Source organism: Microcebus murinus, chromosome 9 (assembly GCF_040939455.1).
Source record: "Microcebus murinus isolate Inina chromosome 9, M.murinus_Inina_mat1.0, whole genome shotgun sequence".
Classification (NCBI taxonomy): Eukaryota; Metazoa; Chordata; class Mammalia; order Primates; family Cheirogaleidae; genus Microcebus; species Microcebus murinus.
In genome coordinates this window covers 85,485,228-85,507,635 of record NC_134112.1, presented here as the reverse complement: position 1 = coordinate 85,507,635, position 22,408 = coordinate 85,485,228, and the positions used below count along the sequence as shown (strand labels likewise).

The window sequence follows — 22,408 nt, the reverse complement described above, 5'->3', positions numbered from 1 at the left end:
CCACATGTAGAATGATCATATAAATTATTATATACACTAGAATATTTTTGACAGTGAAAGGGAACTCTGCTAATAATTTTGCTGGGACAATAAACATGCATAAACTAGGACGACCACAAGCAAACCAGGATGCTTGATCACTCACCCCATAAGGGAATTTTTAGGTCTTCCTCTAACACAGTATTCCCAGGCACCATGAAATGCTGAGTAGCATTTCTGGTTTTTCCTGAGGTCCTCCGTATCTTCCAAACTTGTCTTGCCAAATATACTAATAAAAGTAAAAATAGCTAATGTTTACAGAGCATTTATCATTTGACAAGCATTTTACATGGACAGTTTGGGGACGGGGGAACCAGGGTATAGACTTCCCTTGAAGGTAGGCGTAGCCTCTTCCAAAACTGGGGTGATGTAGCTATTCACAGTCTGCCCCTCCTGGGCTTCTATGAGTCTGTGTGTGCTCAGGACCCAGTGGTCTCTGACATCCTTTCCATTGGATTTGGGGTGAGCCTTGCCAACATCAAGCTATTGGCCCTGGATAACTTGGTAAAAAATTACACAACCATAGGGAAGTGACACTGGAGGGGACCCTGGCAGGCCGTCCACTTGCTCTCTACCTCCCTCTAATCTGCATATTCTCATGTGTGTTTGTGGTTTGACTCTGTTCTAGTAGACAAAAGGAATTTCCTGGTAAATGCAGCTCTGTGGTTCCTTTTATTTATTTTTTTTTCTTAATTTTTTTTTTCTTTTTTCTATTCCTATGGTAACCCATTGCAAGAGAACGTGGTTCCTTTTCATCATTACGAGGAACATGGGAAAGGTGGCTAATGCAAGGTTAGCCCTAATAGCGCTTTTTTTTAAAATGAGAGGGCTGTGCTTTTGCTGAATGCCTTCTTATCTGACAGAGCCCTGACTGGACAGTCGTGGTCCCCTTAGATTGCCAGCACTTTAGATGAATCCATTCTACCTGCCCAGGCAGAATTTGGCTGTCCCTGAGGAGCAGCTGGTCTCTTACAGTAATTATTGCTACCATATTTTGTTGAATCTCAGATGTTATAAATTGTAATGTACACTATCATTTTATATTCTACCAAGAAAGAAAAACAATGCTGCCAACTCAACTATGGCACTCCATCAATTTTAAAATGTGTCCTAATTTTAAAGATATTAAAATGTGAAAAATGTTCCTCTTAGAATTAATGGAATACTTTTTTTTTTCCATTCCATTTTGTATCCCTTGATTATTAATTCTCTTCCAACACCCAGCCGCAGGGGACTGGGGACTTGAGGACAGAGGCCCGCCTGCTATTGTTCAACCTGATTGATTTCATCCCGTCTGTCCTCCACCCCCAGTTCTGTGAAATAACATCTTCATCAGTCCTTCCATGACTGAGCCTACCAATTGAAGAAATAGAGAGCTGAGTAATTTGTCTAAAGTCAGACTCCTAGCAAATGGCTGAACAACGATTGGAACTCAGGAATTCTGACACCAGTCTCACACCGTGAACCATTGTATTATGGTGCTTCCCTACATATTTAGACAGAGCCTCTCAAATAATTGCTTTGGTAGGGGTGGGGTAGGGGAAAATTGTGATTTTTTTTTTATTATTATTTTGTACGTAGCCATTACAAAAAAATGGCTTTATCAAACTCAAGACTATTTAAAGCTTGTAAGTTACTGAGAATGTGATCCACAGCTTCATACAGCGCCCCCTTTGGGAGAACTGGGAAAGAAATGTCTCTAAAGTCATTATCAAGAAAAGCTGTGCAGCTCCTGGGCAATTATTTGACTTTCTCTGAAGGTCACCATAATCTTGAAACTGTAGGACGATCACGCTTCCTTCTTTGCTGTGGCTATTAGGAAGCTTAATTTTGTGACTCGCCTCTAACACTTAGGGCTTGCATTGGATATCTTTTTTTCTCCTTGTCTCCAACTCCTTACCTTTTCATGTTTAATCTGATTGAATTTACCGCTATTAGTGTCCTCAGATTTTGTTGGAATGAGGTGGTATACTAATACATACATACATATACACATATTTATTAACTTTCAGAAATTTAGTGCTTTCTATAAATTGGAGTGCAGATGCCCAGTTAACATGGCAGCAGATTGGCAGCCACCTAGCCTAACTTCCCATTCAATGAATTATGAAAGACACCCCCCTTATAAGATCCGGGAGAAAAGCAAACAAACAATAACAAAAGTAACTGGCACTAGGAATAAAATCTAAAGTTAAGTACATATGTCAAAGTGTTGGTATTTCCACTGAGCACGCAGCATCCTGGGCATGGCAGAATAAATATAGAACAAAATTCAGTCACCTCTGCCTTCTCATCCCCCCTCTGCTGCAATACAGAAATAAATCAAGTGGATTCCTCCACTATTGTAGACTATTTTCTGAAATGCTCCCCTCCCCTCACTTTCCCTGCTGGCTTTTAGATCAAGAATTGGCAATGAGAAAGTTATCACATAAAAGAATAGGTAGTAAACATTGAAACTACTAAAAAATTCAAAGAGGAGTAAAATAATACAAACATTGACTAAAAACCAAAACAGCTCTTAAAAATTTATTTGAAAAAAAAAGGAGTGGGCCTGGCGGGGTGGCTCACGCCTGTAATCCTAGTACTCTGGGAGGCCGAGGCGGGCGGATTGCTCGAGGTCAGGAGTTCGAAACCAGCCTGAGCAAGAGTGAGACCCCGTCTCTACTAAAAATAGAAAGAAATTAATTGGCCAACTAAAACTATATAGAAAAAATTAGCCGGGCATGGTAGCGCATGCCTGTAGTCCCAGCCACTCAGGAGGCTGAGGCAGCAGGATTGCTTGAGCCCAGGAGTTTGAGGTTGCTGTGAGCTAGGCTGATGCCACGGCACTCACTCTAGCCTGGGCAACAAAGCGAGACTCTGTCTCAAAAAAACACAAAAACAAACAAACAAAAAACAAAACAAACAAACAAAAAAAGGAGTGAAGTTCTATACACAATAGTCTGTAATTCCTAATTAAATTTATAATTGTGGGAATGAGAAAGACAGAGAGAAATAAAAAACATTTTAAGTTCTATGCTATACATCAGGGAAGGGAAAAATATACCTTCCAAGTTACCATAAGTGAAAAGAGCAAAATGTATAGCAAAAGACATAAACCAATAAATGAAACAGCAAAAAATACAGTCTCAAACTCACCCAAAAATATAAAACAAAATGAAATAGGAAACAAATGAAATAGAAAACAAAATGAAACAAATAGAAATAGGACTGAACTTATCAGTATTAAAAATAAATAAAAATAGTTTTGCTTCACAACTAAAGTAAAAGGCAGACTTGGATTGAGTTAAAGAAGAACAACAGTGAGACCAAAATTAAATTACATAGAAAGAATAAGATTAAAAGGATGGATATATCAGGCAAATAAAAGTAAGCACAGGTGGTGCTGATAATATCAAAGGAAAGTTCAAAGCAAAAGTGATTCAATAAAACAATGAAACAAAAAAAAGACCCTTTTCTACTGAAACAAGATGAAATCCATAATTATGATATAATAGTCCTGAGCATTTATGAGCTGATTAACATAACATCAAAATTTATATAGCAAAAAACTTTGATATATAAGAAGAAAGAGACAGAAACACAATTATAGTGACATACTAAAATACCAATTATCATCTAATACAGAAAAAGTTGATAAAAATAAGAGGATGTATCTAGGTAGTTGAATAGCATACTTAGTAAAATTTAATACATGTAGCAAAATTTTATACAATAGCTTTTCTTTTTAGTTTCACTGATGATTTTTAAAAACTGAGCACATGAGGAGGCATAAAGAACATTAATAAGGTTTACAAAATATAAACTACAGAAGCCAAACGTTCATTTCTTCATTATAATCCACAAAAATTAGAAATTACAGAAGAAAACTCTTAAAATAACTGGCAGGCCAAAAGAACAAAACTATTAATAAGCGCTTTAGAACTGCACTGTCCAATATGGTAGCCACTATTCACATGTGATCACTGACATTTCAATTAATTAAAAGTAAATAAAATGGAAAATTCAGTCCCCCAGTCACACCAGGCACAGTTCAAGTGCTCACTAGCCACATGGAGCTGATGGCTACCGTAGTGGACGACGTAGATATTTCTACACATTTCCATGCTTTTAGAAAATAGAATTCATGAGCATACATAAGCCAACGCTACATAAGAAAATATAGAGTTAAAAGCTTCTCTCTTTAAAATAAATACAGACCAATAACAAATTGAGATGAATATTTATAACAAATGAGGACCATAGAGTTAATATTTAATAGACAGACCTCTCACAGAAACATAAAACACTAACATTCCAGGATAAGAATATAACAAAAACATGAACTAGGCCAGGCGCGGTGGCTCACGCCTGTAATCCTAGCACTCTGGGAGGCCGAGGCGGGCGGATTGCTCGAGGTTGGGAGTTCGAAACCATCCTGAGCGAGACCCCGTCTCTACTAAAAATAGAAAGAAATTAATTGACCAACTAAAAATATATATACAAAAAATTAGCCGGGCATGGTGGCACATGCCTGTAGTCCCAGCTACTTGGGAGGCTGAGGCAGGAGGATCGCTTGAGCCCAGGAGTTTGAGGTTGCTGTGAGCTAGGCTGACGCCACGGCACTCACGCTAGCCTGGGCAACAAAAGTGAGACTCTGTCTCAAAAAAAAAAAAAAAAAAAAAACATGAACTAATGGTTCAATTAAGAAGCAAATGATAAAAAAAAAAAAACAAAAAACCAAGCATATGGAAAATAGCAAAACTAGTTAGTAAAATAACATATTTTTCCACTATCAAATCCGTAATGATAAAAATTATAATACACTTTATGCTAATGAGGGTGTGGTGAGAGGGTCACTCATAAAACTGCTGAAGGCAAAACAGTTAAAAACTTGACAAAAATAATTTTAAGAGCACTGGTTTTCTCAAACATGGCACACATTGGAATCACTGTGGGAACTCTTAGGCCTGAACCTCCATCTCCATGAATCCTTATTTAACTGGCTTGAGGTGGAGCCTGGGCATTGGTATTTGGGGAGCTTATGGAGAGTCTTATATGCAGACAGGGTTGAGAACAATTTCTCGAGAGTCCTAACTTCAGGGTCCAGGGTACAATGGAAATCCCATTTGAGTGTGGGACTCTGAGAGCATCACGCCCACTGCCTGGCTTCTATCCAGAGCTCTACCAGGCAGCAGGTTCACCCAGTTCCCAATATGTCCACGTGGTGGGGACTTGTCAAGGCAAGACAACTGCATGAGTGTCAAGGCACAGTGGGGCTAAGTCTGACCCTGGCACGGGGAGCAGCTGGTTTATATGAAGAGAAGCAAAATTATATTAAAAAAGAGGTTGATATACCTGGAGTGGGCAGAGTGGTGGGGATGCAGCCGCAGCTTCAGGCATGGACTCTGGTAAATAGGCCAGACGCTAGACTTTCTCATCTACGCAGGAGTCAGAGGCCTCCCCCCCCCCCCCATGCCTTGAAACTCTGTAATCCCCTGGAAGTTGAATGCTATCCGAGGTAAAGAGCAAGAGAGGAGCAACTGTGAATTGATTGAGATTGTCCTGAATTGACTGAGAATAGAATTCTTTCACTTTGGATTTGAGCTAGTTGTGGCCTAAGGTATTCATACTCACCACACGTGGATTATCTAGCTTAATCCCAAAAACCCAAACAGGCAATTCTGTTACAACCTCAGTTTTAGAGATGAATTTCCTTCAGCCATTCTTTTAGGATATGTTTGCTGGCAACAAATTCTCTTAGCTTCCTTTCATCTGAGAATGTTTTGATTTCTCCTTCATTCCTAAAGGACATTTTCACTGAATATAAAGCTGTGGGTTGATGGTTCTTTTAGCACTTGAAAATGTTGCACCACTTCCATGTTTTCTGGTGGTACCATGGTTTCTGATGAGAAATCCACTATCATCTGATTTTTTCCTGTAATTAAGGTATCATTTTTTATCTCTCACTGCTTTCAGTTTGATTGTGATTTGTTTTTTGTGTGTTTTCTTTGGACTTATCCCCTTTGGGATTCAATCAGCTTCTTGGACTTGTAGGGTTTGGGCTTTTACCAAATATAGAGATTTTGGGGTCATTACTTCTTTGAATATTTTTCAGCCCCATATTACTTTTGCTCTCCTTCTAGAACACCAATGATACAAACATTAGATCTTTTCATATAGTCCTCCACATCCATGAGGCTGATTTTGTTTTAGTCTATTTTCTCTCTGTTTTTCAAACTGAGCAATTTCAATTGCTCTGTCTTCAGGTGCATTAAGTTTTTTTTTCCTGTGTCCTCTCCATTTCACTGTTGTGCCCATCCAGTGAGTTTTAAAATTTCCGTTTATTTCATTGTTCAGTTCTAAAATTTCCTTTTGGTTCTTCTTTATATCTTCTGTTTCTTTGCTATGCCTTTCTATATTTTTTTTGCTGAAATTATCTATTTTTAATTTGTTTCAATCATGATCATAATTGCTTGTTGAAGCATTTTTATGATTCCTGCTTTAAAATCTTTGCCAGATAATTCCAGCATCTGTGTCATTTTTGTGTTGTCGTATGTTGATTTTCTTTTCTTATTCAAGTTGAAGTTGATATAATGTGAGGTTTAATTATATCTTGAATATTTGGGTAGTGTGTTATCCAAGACCCCCGATCTTATGCCAGGGGGAAAAGGACACTGGCTTATTACTGCCAGGGAGAGGGGAAGTCCAAGTTCTCTACTTAGCCTCTGTAGACAGGGTGGGAAAGAGGGAAGCGATATCTCATTAATACTGGGGGTGGGGGTGGAACCCACTAGGCTTCTGCTGAACCACCCTGACTGAGGGGAGGTTACCTGGTTACTCCCCATAAGGCCTTCACCGACACTAAGGAGACAGGTGAGTGGTGAAAGTCCTGGCTCTACATGAGACCTTCTCTGATACCCTCCAGTGAGAAGGGTAGTAGGTGCCTCACTTCTACCACGTGGGGAGTGGAATTCCAGGCTCCCCAAGTAGCCTTCAATGACACTGTGGGAAGTTGTTCTCATTTGTATTGGGCAGTGGTGAAAGTCCTGGATCTCCAGAAGACCTTCTCTGGCACTACCTCAACAGGGATGTAATAAGGAGGACAACCTTATTACAGCCAGAAGAATTTGGAAACCTTTGCTGACAGGTGTGGGGAGAAAGGGTGGGGCCATAGTTTCATCCCATGTTATTTGGCTGGTGCGGGGCAGCTATTATCTAAAAGTTTTCAATCTTTTAAGTCTGCCTCTTTCCTAGTCCTTTGGCTGGAGAGAGCAGACTTTTGTTGATGCTTTTGTGGGTGTATACATTAGTGTCTTTGGATTATAGTTTTTCCAGCACCAGTTCAGGATATATGAGGAAAAAGTAAACCCAGAGAACTCACCACCATGTCACTCACCTGAGTGACAACTCAGGTTCTGAGACCCCTAACCTATCTGACTTCTTCTTTTCACCTCTCAGAGTCTTCTTATGTATGTTTTATATATAATGTTCAGGGTGTCAGCTGCACTTAGTGGTAAAAATAAAGAAATGTGTGTCTCCTCCATGTCTCAAAATTGGAATCATTATTTTTATATTTTCTAATGTCCCTAAAATAGTTCATAATAATTTTTTAAAGATTAGATGATGCTTGTGAAAGTGAAACTATTCTTGAAGATTCTTGGGGCACAGCGAGCCACCCTCTGACTCCCTACTTTTCTCCAGAAAAGGTGGCCTTTCACTGTTCAGCCTTGTCCTCTACTCAGGGCTCTCCCCACCCCCACCCAGCCCCAAGAAAAGAATCTTAACCAGCTCCTGTTTAAGAACAGGGCTAGATGGAAGAGAGGAGACAATAGCAAATCGTGTTACATCAATTTTGCTATGGGGAAAAGGGTTACTAAAGGGGATTTTGATATTTTAAAAAGGAAAATCATTAGAGGATTCTGATCTTTAAAATACTTAACAATTAGTACTGTACTACAGAGGCTTATGTTCCCACTAGTCATCATGCATGAAGGACTGAGAAAGAAATCATTTGCCAAGTCAAAGGGATGTATTTCAATGTTTTAACAACCAGGATAGACTTACTGGAACACATTAGAGGAATATCAATCTTGTCTATTAACTACTCAATGGGTTTTTTTTTTCTGCAAAAACCACAAAGATGATAAAAGTTGTTTAAAAACATTTCTCATGACAAGCAGTATATAATTAGATCAGGCAAGGGCAAAATAAAAAAGTAACTGATATTTGTTGTTCCTTCATATTGCTAACGCAAGAAGCCCCCCAACTACATTAATTAATTCCCTTCAGAGATGCAGTTGATATCATGTTGTTCACAAGTTAAATGGAACTCTTACAGTCCTTTTACAATCAGAACAAAATAATTCAACCCCCTAGTGTATACATTGTTATAAATGGACATATTGAAAATTTAAGGGCACAATCCCAGTTAGATATATCCAAAAATCACTGTGCATATAGAAAGGCAGAGATCTTGGGAGGCTTTGCCATCTGATATTTCAGAGCAGGAAGCAGCTGGAAAAATCATTTATAGCTATGGGAAAAACCAAAATGACATTTTTAAAAGCTAAGAATAGTTCACATTAAAAAAAAGAAAACGTTAATTAAATAAATGAAAGAGAATCACAAAAGGAATAGATTGAGAGAATTAAAGCAGGTGGAACATTCTTTTGTAGGTAATCGGTTGAGTGAGAAACAGCTGGGATCCACGGGCAGGTAAGACAAAGGGATTAGATGTCATCAGAGCACGTTTTCCATGTTTAGATCAGATGTCAAGTGCTGGTCTACTTGCGGCCCTGAGGGATGGGAGGGAGGATGGGTTTGGTGTTGGAACCTGGGCGAGTGATGACCAGGCTCAACTGTTTTCTCTGTTGGAGAGACTCTTTTTCATCTGGAAATGATTGTACAGGTACTGCTGTAAAACATTAAGAAAAAATGATACATCACATAGAGCTAATCCCTCGGTACACTGAACAAAGAAAATAAGCATTGCATGATGTAAACACTGGAATAATTTTTAGAATCAATTTATCATAAACTATAAGGAATAAATGACATGCAAAAAAAGAAGAAAAATAGTGAAAGAGGTCAGAATATCTCACGCATATAGTTGAATAAGCCTTAGGTTGTGTAAAGTTGACCAATGACCAGAAGGTTGCTACAGCAAGAAACTACTATGCTACTTTTCCACCTTGCTCATACCCTGTGTAACAGTGCCCCACGCCATCCTGTTTCTCAGTCATACACATGCAGATTCAGCACACACACACACTGTGAACTCTTTCCTACAGAAGCTTCATCTAATGCCCTCTGAGACTGGTCTGTTCACCAAGCAGGAAGACATCTGGAGCGAGGTTTCTCTGAGGACTGTTGGAAGGAGGAGGAGTTTGGAAGATGGAGACCAAAGATAGAGGCCTAGTGGCCATAGAGGAAGCAATATTCTTACTGGTGAGAAAGCAGTATAACAGGGATTGAGAAAGTGAAGCAGAGGATTCTATGGAAATGGAAAAAAAAGGAAGGCAGTATAAGATCAGGAAGACTGAATCTATTGGCCAAATCAAAGCAATCCAAAGTAAAAGGGGAAATTAACCTCATTAAGGTAAATTCAGAGAAAACAGAACACTGCTTGAGGAGATGATATGTTAACAGAGGCCCCCACCCTTCACCCCCCCAAAAAAAAGAAAAAGAAAAAGAAAGCTCTTCCTTGTTTGTTTCCTTTTGTTTCTCATCATGGAGATATTTGTTAAAGAGGAAAGCATAAGGCAAACATTTTAAGAGAAGAAAGAGGACAGTAGGAGAGTAGGCCTTCTCTGTTAATCAGTTCAAGCTTCCACAACCAGATAAATTACATCTTGGGATGCTGAAATTACTTACTGAAGTAGTTTTAGAGTAACCTTGCATTTGAGAATTTATTGACAGTGAGAAATGCTCCCAGAGACAAATAATATTGCCATTTAAAAAAAAAAAAATAGGAATAAGGATTTGCAAACCAGTACATTTGACTTTAAACCTTAGCAAATTTCAGTTTATTAAAGAAATAATTACACATTTAGAAAGTACTATAGTGATTAATGAGTGTTAGAAGGGATTTGCAAAGAAAATTTACTTCAAATTAACCTAATTTCCATTTTACTGAGGCAGGTGTCAACAAACTAGAGCCCATAGACCAAATCTGGTGGGCAGCCTGTTTTTATAAATAAAGTTTATTGGCACCCAGCCCCTGCCCATTCATTTACAAGCTGTTTCTGGCTGTTCTCATACTGCAATCATAGGGTGGAGTGGTTACAAAAGAACCCACATGGCCCACAAAGCCAAAAGCATTTCCTGTGTGGCCCTTCACAGAAGACTTGCTGACCTCTAGAGTCAGGAAATACCACTGATGTAATATATCTTGATTTCTGCAGGGCACTTATCAAAGTCTTCATGCGAACAGAGGACCGTGAGTAGTAATCACATATTAGGTGGGCTTTCCCTGGAATTGAGTCTTCAGAGACTTGTCACAGGACACTACTCTTGGCCAACTCTTGGGTCCTACTGTTGACAGTCACTATGACAAAGGCTTGTTAGTTTTATAGATTTCAAAAATCTATAAAATAGTGAATATGGGAGATGAATCAGATCCAAAATGAACTAATCAAGCTGGAATGTGAGGCTGAAACCAAAATGATAAAAGGGTGAAAATAAAAGTTACAGTTATGTAAAGAAGAAAATCAACTGCACATATATTGGATGATAGAGACCTGCTTTGGCAGTTCATATGAAAAAGACAGGAGGGTTGAACGGACCCAGAGCCAGCAATGTGATGTAAGAAAACCACCACAGTACATGAGCAAAATGACAGCCTAAGAAGCTCCTCATTCTCCCATGGAAACACTAAATAAATAACTAGAGACTAGCTAAAATAACTTTGTAGATGCTCTGGAATCAGTCAGATATCTACAGCAACCAAACAAATACCCAACCAAGAAAGAGCCACATTGAAAATGAAAAGAAATTCTATGGTGTTTTTATTTGTCCTGGCCCTAGGCCCTCCCCAGCACACTGCAGTGGGATTTGGGGAAGTGTAGCCAGGTCCCCAGTTCCCTTCCGTGAGCCACAGAGAGTGGAACAGACTCAATTTGCAGCCTTCTGACCTGTCTGGGGCTGCCTGATGGGTCTCTGTGTTATCCAACTCAGAGTTCAGGTGGCCAGTAGAGGCATATCTGGGATCTCAAACTAGGGAAAGCCAAAGGAAGCAACCGGCATGGCTCGTGAAAACCATGAGGGGGCTACTAACTGAGGAATGCAACAGGTCAGCTAAAGCCCCAAGAAGAAGCAGAGGTAAGATTCTTAGGAAAACTAAGACATTTAAAAGCAACTGTGTATACTGGGGAATCGGGGGAAAAGTACACACACAAGCCCAGGGAAAATGTTTACCCAGAAAAGGCGTGAAAAGATGTTAAGCCTTCATGCAGGGCTGATCCTAGGATCAGAACACACCCTGCTAATTAGAGAAGGTCTTTTCTACACTGAACCAGTCTGCGGCCTTGGAGAGGTAGCTGTTTTTTCAAACGCCCAATTTTCAACAAAATATCAGAAAGCATACAAAGAAATAGAAAAACATGGCCCATTCAAAGGGACAAAATAAATATATAAGAACAATCCCTAAAGAAAACTAGCATAATCTTTTGCTATATGTATAAAAATATATAATCACAATACCTAGGAGGTATCTAGCAATTTACTTCTTACTTATACCATAACCTCAACTTATCTGGTCCTATAATATATTGCCTTATAAAAAAATATATATATGTTATAGTAATATATAATCACATATGATAATATTATACCAATATAGGACAGATATTGTTTTTCTCAAGGCTCAAATGTTAACTGATCTGCCAAACATTATACAACCAGACATTACAGAAATGAAAATAGAACCCAAGTCTTCTGATCCCTAACCTAATGCTCTTTCTACTGTACCATATCTAAATAACAGCTCCACTTTGCTTTGGCCACATTGTATTTTGGAATGCAGTGCTCGACTCTAAGTAACCCATTTAAGGAAGTATACAGGCAGGGAAAAGAAAATGAGATAGGGAAGGTCTGGGGACACTGTCCTATGGAAAGCCAGAACCATGATGAGCCTTGTGTCATGTTTGGCCCAGAGCTCCTGGTCCCCTCAGGTGGCAGGTTATAGCCTTTAAAGTGGTCCTAGAACACTTCCCACTTCCGGTGAGATGACAAAAAGGTTTACTTGAGAATTTGGCATTATTTGCTGGTGCTTTGGTCTTGAAACTCTAATCTTTATTGCTGTGTTCTTCATGAATAAAATTCTCGAAAATATCTTATTTTGGCTAACAATCCTGAATACTACTACAGCTGAAGGGGAGTCTACCTTTGAATTAGCTAGACCATGCCTGCTTTAGTGTTTCCCTTCCTTTTGGAAACAACATCTACTATGTCTTCTTGTCCCAGGCAACCTAACAAGTCTATATTCTCTTTCTAGTTCCTCTGGTCACCTGAGCAAGCAGGGTTCAAGAAGAACATCCTCTTCTGCATTCAGGCAGAGCATCCCCCCAAGAGAACAAATGGAGGCTCCCTCCCAGCCTCCAGGTCCTAGGGAATTGTCCCAACTTACTCGTTCCTCTATCAATTACTCCCAGAGCCCCACCTTCGATCCTGACACCTGGCTTACTTTCTTCCATTCCCACTTTCATCTTTAGTCGTTCAGTTTCCCCACCCTGTTCAAAGTCTTCACTCGGTGTTATTTACGATCATTGTCCCCAAACGCAGAGAGAAAAATGCAATAGCCAGTCTGTCTCTGCCTCATCAAGCGCACTCAAGTGTGTGCTGGGGAACTAGGGACAAAAAGGCGGTGAGAGGGCAGTGAGAGGCTAGGTGAGATCCTTGAAGCCCCAAACCATCACAATTCTGCCAAACCTCCACAGTAAAAGACTGGACAGCAATTCAAAACCCTCCATGTTTCTACTCTTCTTCACAGAATGGAGTCTAAGTCACCAACGACCACCGCCAGAGAGAATGTGCCCCTCGCTCCAGATTCCTCCAGGTAGTGTGGCCAGGTGGGCAGAGCAGCAGCTTCCCCTCTAAGTAGCAAAGTGACCTTGGGCATATTCTGACCTTTCTGAACTTTGTTTCTCATCTATAACAATGGCGCCCTTACCCCAGAGGGAAATTCTGACTTAATATGCTCATTTAATTTTTAAAAAATCTGGAATAGTCAGAAAGACAGAAATGTATATAAATATAGTATATGTTTATATCTATAGAACCCATGTCAAACAACTCTTACCTTTTAGGACTTGATACGTCTCAACATCACTTATTACTGATCCTGGGTGTGAAGAAATGTTCCCTTCTAGAGGGTGAAAAGGCCATTCTTTTGACCATGGATAAAACTGAAATAATGTAGGATGTATCGTGGAAGCATAGAGATCCTTGATACTGAAAAAATGAAAAGCAAAAGATCTTTTTGAGATGTGAAACTACTAAGGACCATACAATCTCTTCCTATGACCTCATCGGGTGATCTTAATCAAGTCGTGCCAATAGTTTGTAAACATGTCTCTATTGAGCTTGTTTTAAATGGTATCTATATGTGCTCGCTTTGGCAGCACATATACTAAGTGGTATCTATAGCAAATGCTACGAAGCAGCTGACATACCTTAAAGTACCTTAAGTACTATACGCATTAGCATAAAATTCTGATCCATTGTGCAAAACATGCCTGAGTACCTAATGAGAGCAAGGCATCATGATGGGTGCTAGATGATAAAACAAGTAGAGTAAAGGCACAGATCCTAATCTCTAGGACTTTGGAATCAAGTGCAATTTTTGTATGGCAGTTCCTGCTATTTCAAGGACAGAGAAAGCAAAAGCATATTAGGTAGCCTGATCTGAACCCCACATTAGGCATATCTAAAGCTAGTTTTGTGGGACTGTAATTTTGTTTACCTTTTTAGGACAAGGTTGGGGCATGATCTGGGTGCCTGAAATCCTTGCTTCTGGGCCAATGCGCTTCTTACGGCCAGGTTCCTCTCCTATGAGAGTCGCCTGTTTCCTGGCTTCTTTCCAAGGAGGCAGCTCTACCAGAGAAGCTTGTGCCGAGAAGCCTTGCAGAGTAGCTGGACTTAGTTTACAGTCCTCAGGTCTCACAGTTTTGGGCCCTTCACTTCTATAATTGTGCCTCACCCCCACCAAATTTACTCTCATTAAAGAATCTGAAATTGATCACATAGAAATGGCTGATACCTAAAACTATTATTTTTTGGACAAATCGTGCCTTTTAACAAGTCTTAAAGGAATATAGGACTGTACCTCGAATGGCAGGTTTTCAAGCTTAACAAGGAGAGTGGGCAAGATTTACTGGGTGAAGTTTCCTCACTAAACGTTAAAGTCACACCATGAGTAGTCCCTGACTCAGTAAAGGGGACAGAAAGCTAGAAGTGTTCCTCTCCTATCCCTAACCACACCCCCCCTAACTCCCACCTTTGGACCCCCCAAGTTTGTTTAGGCTCTTGTCCCTTTTCTGGCAGGTTTCCACTCTTCAACTTAATGGTTCTAGAATACATCTTTGTCAAGGTAACCTTCAGGAATGATAGAAAGAAGCCGGCTTGGAAGACTAACAGGACAAAGACAGGGAGTAGATATGTTTAAAGAGAAGGTTCGGGGGTGGGAGTAGGATAATTCAACTAATAAAGAGGAAAGATGGGGAAAATATGAGACTTCTGGAGATGTATCACCATTGGGCCTTGGGAAGAGGGTGCTATAGCCAAAGTGATGCGATTCTCTTCTGAGACAGCCACAGGGGGCTTGTTCCAACCCAGGTTCCTTGGGCCAATGACTCCAAGACCAGATGGTAGCTGATGTAAACATTTTATAGACTGTGCTCTTGACCTCATCTACTGTCTCACTGATGGGAGCTCTCAGCTGCTGGAAGGACCTCAGCAAGGGATCATGCTGAGGCCAAGCAAAAAAGTTCTCCCCCTCCTCATGCACACACAGAAAGAAAGATTTCCAATCAATAGCACATGTCAAAAAGAACAGGTGCAAATGTAGGCTAACCCCCCAGACATAGAGTTGAAATACGAATATGGGGCCTTCACATTTGTGAAAGTTTAACACGGCTCCTTTAGGATACAACAGAGAATCTGAATTCTCTGTTGGAGATGTTGGGATGTCCTGGGAGGATTTAGTAAATAAGAGGTAGTTTTGGGAGAATAAAAGAAAATGCAGAGAAAAAGAAACCCCTTTTTAGAAGATAATGAACATCGGACAAAAAAGATGTCTGAACTCATTGTTTTTCATTCATCACAAACCTCTCTGTGTTTTTGGTGTTTCTCTCACATGTGTCTAATTTCTTCAGTTAGATTCTAAGCCTTGCAGGCAGCATGGCCGAGTGGCTTAGCACAGACACTCTGGAGCATTTTGGCCTGCGTTCGGACCTCAGCTCTGAGACTTGTTAGTTACGTGCCCTTGAGCAAGTCTCCTAGCCCATTAATTAACTTGCCTCATCATCACATTTTAAAAATGGGGATAATAATAATATTAATCCTCATGGGGTAATTGTTATAAATTAATATGTATGTGTGTTGAGATAACATGTATCACAGTCCCAGAACAGGAACTGGCATCTAGTAAGTGTTATACAAGATCTGCTGTCTTTGTAATTCTGCTTCTCACAACCTACGCACATTTATACTTTAGTTCAATAGCTTTAGGTGGACTTATCTTTGCTCATTGTATTAATTTCCTTAAAATAAAGTTTACTAGTTGTTTCTCATTATAAAAGTAAAACATATGCATTATAGGCAATTTAGAAAGTACAGAGAACTAGAAGGAAAAAGGAAAATCACACAGAGAAAACCACCACTATTATATTTTGGCTCTTGTTTTTTCTATACATTGTTTTACTTTTTCATTGTATGTAATTGTGCACATTTTCAGTGAACAATTTTGTGTTATTAACAGTTCTCTGAAACCTGATATTTCATAGCTGCATAACAGTCTATCAATTATATTCATACGTTATTTGAGCAATCCTTTATTTTTGGACATTCAGGTTCTTTCCAATTTTTTTGTTGTAATGAACATCTTTCCGTATAATGATCTTCTACATTTTGCATTATTTTATTAGTACTGAATGTTTGTGCCCTGCCCCCACCCCCAGCTCATATGTTGAAATTCTAATTCCCAAGATGATAACATTAAGAGGTGGGGCTTTGAAGTCATGAGGGTGGAGCCCTCATGAACAGAATTAGTGCCCTTATAAAAGAGATCTGGAGAACCCCCTGGCCCCTTCTGTTGTATGAGGACACAGCAAGAAGGTGCCATCTACAAACCACGAAGTAGGCCCTGATGAGACACTAAATCTGCTGGCGCCTTGATCTTAGACTCCCCCTCCAGCACTGTGAGAAATAAATTTCTGTTGTTTATAAGCCACACAGTCTATGGTGTTTTGTTATAGCAGGCTGAATGGACAAAGGCAGTATAAATTCCCAGAAGTGGGATAACTGGGTCAATAGTAAATACATCTTTTATGATTTTGATATAAACTACTCGCTTTCCAAAAATAAAACCTCTCTTCTTTTTGTTGGACAACAGCTTTTGTAACCCCTGCATAGAATGCTAAACCCCCTTTAGATGGAGCATCTGTGCTCCTAGGAGAACTTGGCTCCTAATCTTTTGTTCCCACATAGGGTAACTGGGCTTGTTTGAGAAAAATAAACTGAGACCAATCTAGCCCACATCTGGATTTTCCAATCACTGGACACGTCCTTTTTTTTTTGGAGACAGAGTCTTACTGTCACCCTGCTAGGGTGCAGTGGCATCATCATAGCTTACTGCAACCTCAAACTCCTGGGCTCAAGCAATGCTCCTGCCTCAGCCTCCCAAGTAGCTGAGACTACAGACACATGTCACCACGCCTGGCTAATTTTTCTATTTTTTGTAGAGATGGGGTCTCGCTCTTGCTCAGACTGGTTTCAAACTCCTGACCTCAAGTGATCCACCCACCTTGGCGGCCACCGTCCACCTTGGCCTCCCAGAATGCTAGGGGACAATTTTATCTCTACATCTTGCAGTGGAAAAACGCCATTATTGACGTATGCATGGTCACTTCTAAATTTTTACCTCAACAGTCTGTTCCCTCTGAATATAGCCTTACATGTATTTATGGTTTATGGGATAGTTCTTTTATTTCAAATAATAGAAGCATAAAAATGTTCTTCTTTCTTTTAGTAAAAAACACAATAATCCAAAGTTATATAAATATAGCATGTAAAATATAGTATGTTAAATTTATAACATATAAATTAAATATACATATATGATATATAAATATAGTATATGAAAGGGAACACAGAAAGAAAATGGTGGGAAAAATTCCACTGGGTTTTTAATATATATTGTGTTAGTTTGCTATGGCTGCCATAACAAAGTACCATGAACTAAGTGCCTTAAACAACAGAAATTTATTCTCTCACAGTTCTGGAGGTCAGAAGTCCAAGATCAAGGCATCAGCAGGTTCCTTCTGAGGGCTATGACAGAGAATAGTGCCATGCCTCTCTCCCAGCCCTGGTGGTTTGCTGGTGATCTTTGGGGCTCCTTGGCTTCTGTTCCATCACCTTAATCTCAGCCTTCATCACATGTCATTCTCCCTATGTGTGTCTCTTTTTATAAGGACAGTTGGATTAAATAGGATGAGGGGCCCATTTTATTCTAGTCTGACCCTATCTTAATTAATTACCTCTGAAATGACCCTGTTTCCAAATAAGGTCACATTCGAAGGTTCTTGGAGTTAGGACTGCAACATATGAGTTTGAGGGATGCCACAGTTCAACCCATAACACATATGTTTGGTTCCTTATCTTTGGAAAAAAATACATCTGCATTTAAAATACATACCAAAATAGGGATCACAGAGCAAGTTCTGCCTTCCAACAGTTACTTTCCTTTTGTATCAAAAGTATGAAATGAATGTGTGTTGAAAGTCAGAGGGAAGTGGTAAAGTTGAAAGACACATGCATGACCACGTGTGAAGTGTCAGACTTGAGTCACAGGCCTAACCCTTTCACTATGGGAACAGGTGATGTGTAAGTTCACTGCAGCCCGTTGGGAATTGTGTTTTCTCTTTCTCACTGTATTCCCATCAGCCTGACTCACTGTACTAACAATTCAGAGCTCAACCAAATCCTCAGAGATCCACAGCTTCAACATTGTTACAGAAAGCTAACTAATTATAATGCTAGGATCTTAGTATCTAGTGAAATATGCAGACTTAGAGGAAACCATTTAGAGAAGATAGTTATTTTTCATCATCAATTTATGAAAGGAAACTCAAAGTGTCCCAATAACAAAACTCAGCAATGAGGGGAAGTATTGCTCATTTTTGAAATGGTCATTCTCATTAAGATATATCATCCTCATCATCCCATTGCTGTAGCAGACTTTTAAATAACTTTTTAAAGTTATATTAATACTTCAAAAATTATAAAAATGCTCCTTACTGAAAATATGGGGGAAAAACAAAACAATAAAAATCAGCCATAATCCCATCATTAAAAGATAATAATATAGTATTTGGGTATATATGCTTTAGATGTTTTTCTCATTTATTGAATATTTAATCAAATTCTCATGGATTATTATGGTTTTTAGAATATAAATATAAAATATATATCCTGTACCAATAATTTAGAGTTATAGACAAAAGGATAAAGATGAAAATTAACACAACTTGCAATTCTAGAGGAATAGCCACTGTTAACATTTTGGTGTACTTTCTTCCAGTCACATGTCTTATCTATTATATTGCCATACATTTGGACACTCCAGAGAGACTGCCATACCCACAGACTCCTTCTGAAGAGTTCTTCACTTGTTCTCTGTCACTGATCTGGCCACAGATATCTGGCTAAAGAATGGGTGTGTGACAGAGGGGCAGCCAATCTATAGGCCACACCATAACCTATCATGGCCCTAGCCAGAGCTATCTACCCAAGAGGTTCCCCACCCCCCACCCCCACCCCCAGTAGATGGCGATTGACCCACCAGCCAGATATTTGCATGGGGAGTTTGTATTCAAGACCAACAGAGAGATGGTCAGTTGCAGTGGCAGGAACAACTGAAGGAGAAACAAATGTAGTAGAATGCCCACAAAAGCAAACATTAAAATCAGTGGTGGAGGCTCTGATAGGGAATCTATGAGGTCCTCAACCTACACATATTCAGCTTTTGAATCCCACTTCGACATATTAAACATTGGAACTCTGAAATGCGCTTTTATATATTGGACATCAGTTGGTAAATGTTTTGAGATACAGCATTGTACTAATCAGAGATGTTGGTTGCAAATTATAGACACCAACTCTGGCCAATTTGAATATTGAAAAGCGAGTTATTGGAAGGCTACTGAATGGTTTTCATTAATTCTATTACTTGAGAACCAGGGTTAAAAACTGGGCAGGAACCAACGTAAGCTAGGAGCCAAGAACACAGTCGAGCTGCAAGACAGGAAGGGATTAGTAGAACATTGTTTGTACTACTGCAATGGACACCAGGCTATTCCTCTGAATTCTTGGTTCTTCTGCCACTGGAGACTCAAATAATTTCTAACGGCCCCAGCATCTTTGTGTCACTCCCTCAAGATTCAAAGTCCTGAGTAAAATCTTCAAATTGTATGAACCTACATTATACCTATGCCCTTCCTAGAGGGGCAGAGTCTACTCTTCTCGAATTTCACAGTGGGAGGTGGGGTCCTGCTTCCCACTTTCAGGATTTCTCTGAAGCCAAGAGATGACTACTGTGATTTTAACTAACTAGCAGAAAATAGCCAATTCCATCTAACAAAACTCCTCAACTTACCTCTTTTCAGGATATGAGCCGAAGGGAATTTTCAAATAATCTTCATAAAGCTCAACACTGTTCTGTAGTTCTTCCAAAGATGTAAAATAACGTAGACTACTGGTGAGAGGTGCTGGTACAGGACCCCTGAAATTGGAAATTTTAGAAGAAATCCATAGGATTTTATAATGATACGAAGTGTATACACACATAATACCTAAATACTGACAGTTATTTCCCATGTAAATGCAAATGCCAATGAAATCTATGTGAAATAATGTAATATATCCACTCAGAAAAAGTCACTTCAGAGCTTGTCTTAGTCGCTGGCATTGTTACATTCTAATCTGAAGATTAAGCAAATTTGCATTGTTGTGAATATTTCTTATCTATTAAACTATTATTAATATAGGCAAATTATCTTCCTTGAGATTCATATGTATTCTCTTATAAACCCTAGAGCATTTGTTATGCAAGGCTCACCAATGTATCAACTGCTATAAAAATTGAAATAGGAGTTTTCCAATCTTATTCATCATTTAATGTTCTGAAATAGTATCTGGGTAAAATATTTCTAAAAACCCTAATATTATACTCCCAACTAGACTCTAGTATCAAATAGTCTTTGGTCATCTACTCATATATGCTAGCCTGTTCCCTCAGAGTGACTTGAAGGAAAAAGAAGCATTAACCATGAACGAACCCTGCTGCTATTCACCTCAGACTCGCTAGTGTTGTTGCTATGCCTGTAGTAGCCCTATTGCACAAAAATGCGAGCAAACTCAAAGCTCCATCTGTGCTTGGGACACGCTGTTGGGAGCTCATATTTAAAACTGCTCAGGTTCTCTGTTCAGGGTGTCTGAATAGGCCTGTCGCTCTGCTTCAGCTGCTCTGGGGACACTGTCTATCTACTGGCCACCACCCTGCTGACCCTCCCTTAGAACTGTACGTAGACCGCACAGCCTGTATTTTGAATCAGACTATCTGAAAATAGCCTGCCAACATGGAGGAAATTAATAACACTTTTTTTATATGGTAGTAGACAAGCAGATAAAAACTTAATTTTATTTATGTTGGTTAAAGATTCTCAACATATAGCTTAAAAAGACAGACAATAAAAAGAACTGAAATTGAAAAAAAAGACTTTAAATGGCTTTCAAAATTCTACTTCTTTCATCATTGCATTATTAACTTTACTAAAAAGTTTGTTTTTAGTGCTATAATTAAGATTTCGTCGGTGCTCTTAGCAACTTGTAAAAATAGGAACTTCTCCATTTTATTATTCAAATATTCTAAAAGGTCACATAGCAATGAGAATTCAGAACACTGAAACTTGTAACATTAATGAGAAAATAACAAGTAAACATTCCATAATCATCCAATGATCTGATTATTCATTTTGAATAAAACTTAGAGCCCAAGTGTGCCTCTTCGTGTATAATAATTAATAGAACAATAATCATCGTAGGCACTAACATTTATGAAACCCTTAGTATAAGACAGGCACTAAGTGAGACATTTCATACTAAGGATTAAAAATTCATGAATTACTAAAGATACAATGGTGCTCACTCTCATGGAATTTATAGTCTAATGTGGAAATGAGACATTAAACAAATGATGCCACAAATAATTACTTACTCTGGGTTTTGAAAGTCATGATAGACAAGTACAGGGTACTCAACAGGATATAATTAACCTTCAGTCATGAACAGCCTTGGTGAAGGCTGATACTTATATTAAAACACCACTAGAAATATCATTCTTTGCAATGTATGAAAAATCATCAGTTTCTTGTAGCTATGAGTATATTGTGCCTTTAAAAATATATATAAATGTAAAGTCAATACAACTTTTAGAACTGGGTTGACTTTTGAAACATTGGGCCCATTTTAATACAGAGGTCCCTGTTTACGTTGATGATTTAGGACTCGGTTAGTAGACTTGGACACTAGAAAATCAATCTAAAGTTGTTCAGGTATATATAAATATGATAAATTGCTACCTTTGAAATAGGAGTGTATGGTCAGGGGGTGTCTTTCCTATTAGGGCTTGCCGGGCTGTCTCACGCTGTCTGTATATAGAATCTTTTTCCTAGGCAAGAAATATGATCATAAAACTATATATTGATATTAAAAATAAATATGTCAAATGATTAATATAGCTAGAATAATTTTCTTCTTACTAGAGACTGAAAAACATGTGGAATGAAGAAGACAAAAAAGACAGTCTTAAAAAATCAAATTATATTTACTCAGTGGAAAGAAAAGAACAAACTTTAGAAATAAAAGCAAAATATTTTTATAAAGACTGCAACTTAGTATATAAACTCTGACAAGACTAAACTAGAATCTAAGGATGCACACTTGCAGTGTTAATTTGGGGACAAAAGAAATGTTAAAGTGAAATAGTTTCATGAGAATCCTGAGCTCAAATTAGACACAAAGAACATAGGCCGACGACATTGGAAATCAAATTTATTCTCCCAGGATTCACATGGATATATCAACACCGAAAAATGTACCTGAGGAGAAGAAA

General features: G+C 38.9%; 1 protein-coding gene across 1 annotated transcript in view; it reads right to left on the bottom strand.

Annotated features, from left to right (window-relative positions):
• Nucleotides 1–8,027: 8,027 nt before the first annotated feature.
• LRGUK (leucine rich repeats and guanylate kinase domain containing) overlaps nucleotides 8,028–22,408 on the bottom strand; it is a 99,452-nt gene continuing 85,071 nt past the window's right edge. The window contains exons 17-20 of the mRNA XM_012739754.2: nucleotides 21,876–21,964; nucleotides 19,892–20,017; nucleotides 13,319–13,470; nucleotides 8,028–8,935 (exon numbers count right to left, since the gene is read on the bottom strand). Coding sequence (XP_012595208.1) covers nucleotides 8,805–8,935; nucleotides 13,319–13,470; nucleotides 19,892–20,017; nucleotides 21,876–21,964 — 498 coding nt within the window. The 3' untranslated portion in view covers nucleotides 8,028–8,804. The remainder of the gene's footprint in view (nucleotides 8,936–13,318; nucleotides 13,471–19,891; nucleotides 20,018–21,875; nucleotides 21,965–22,408) is intronic.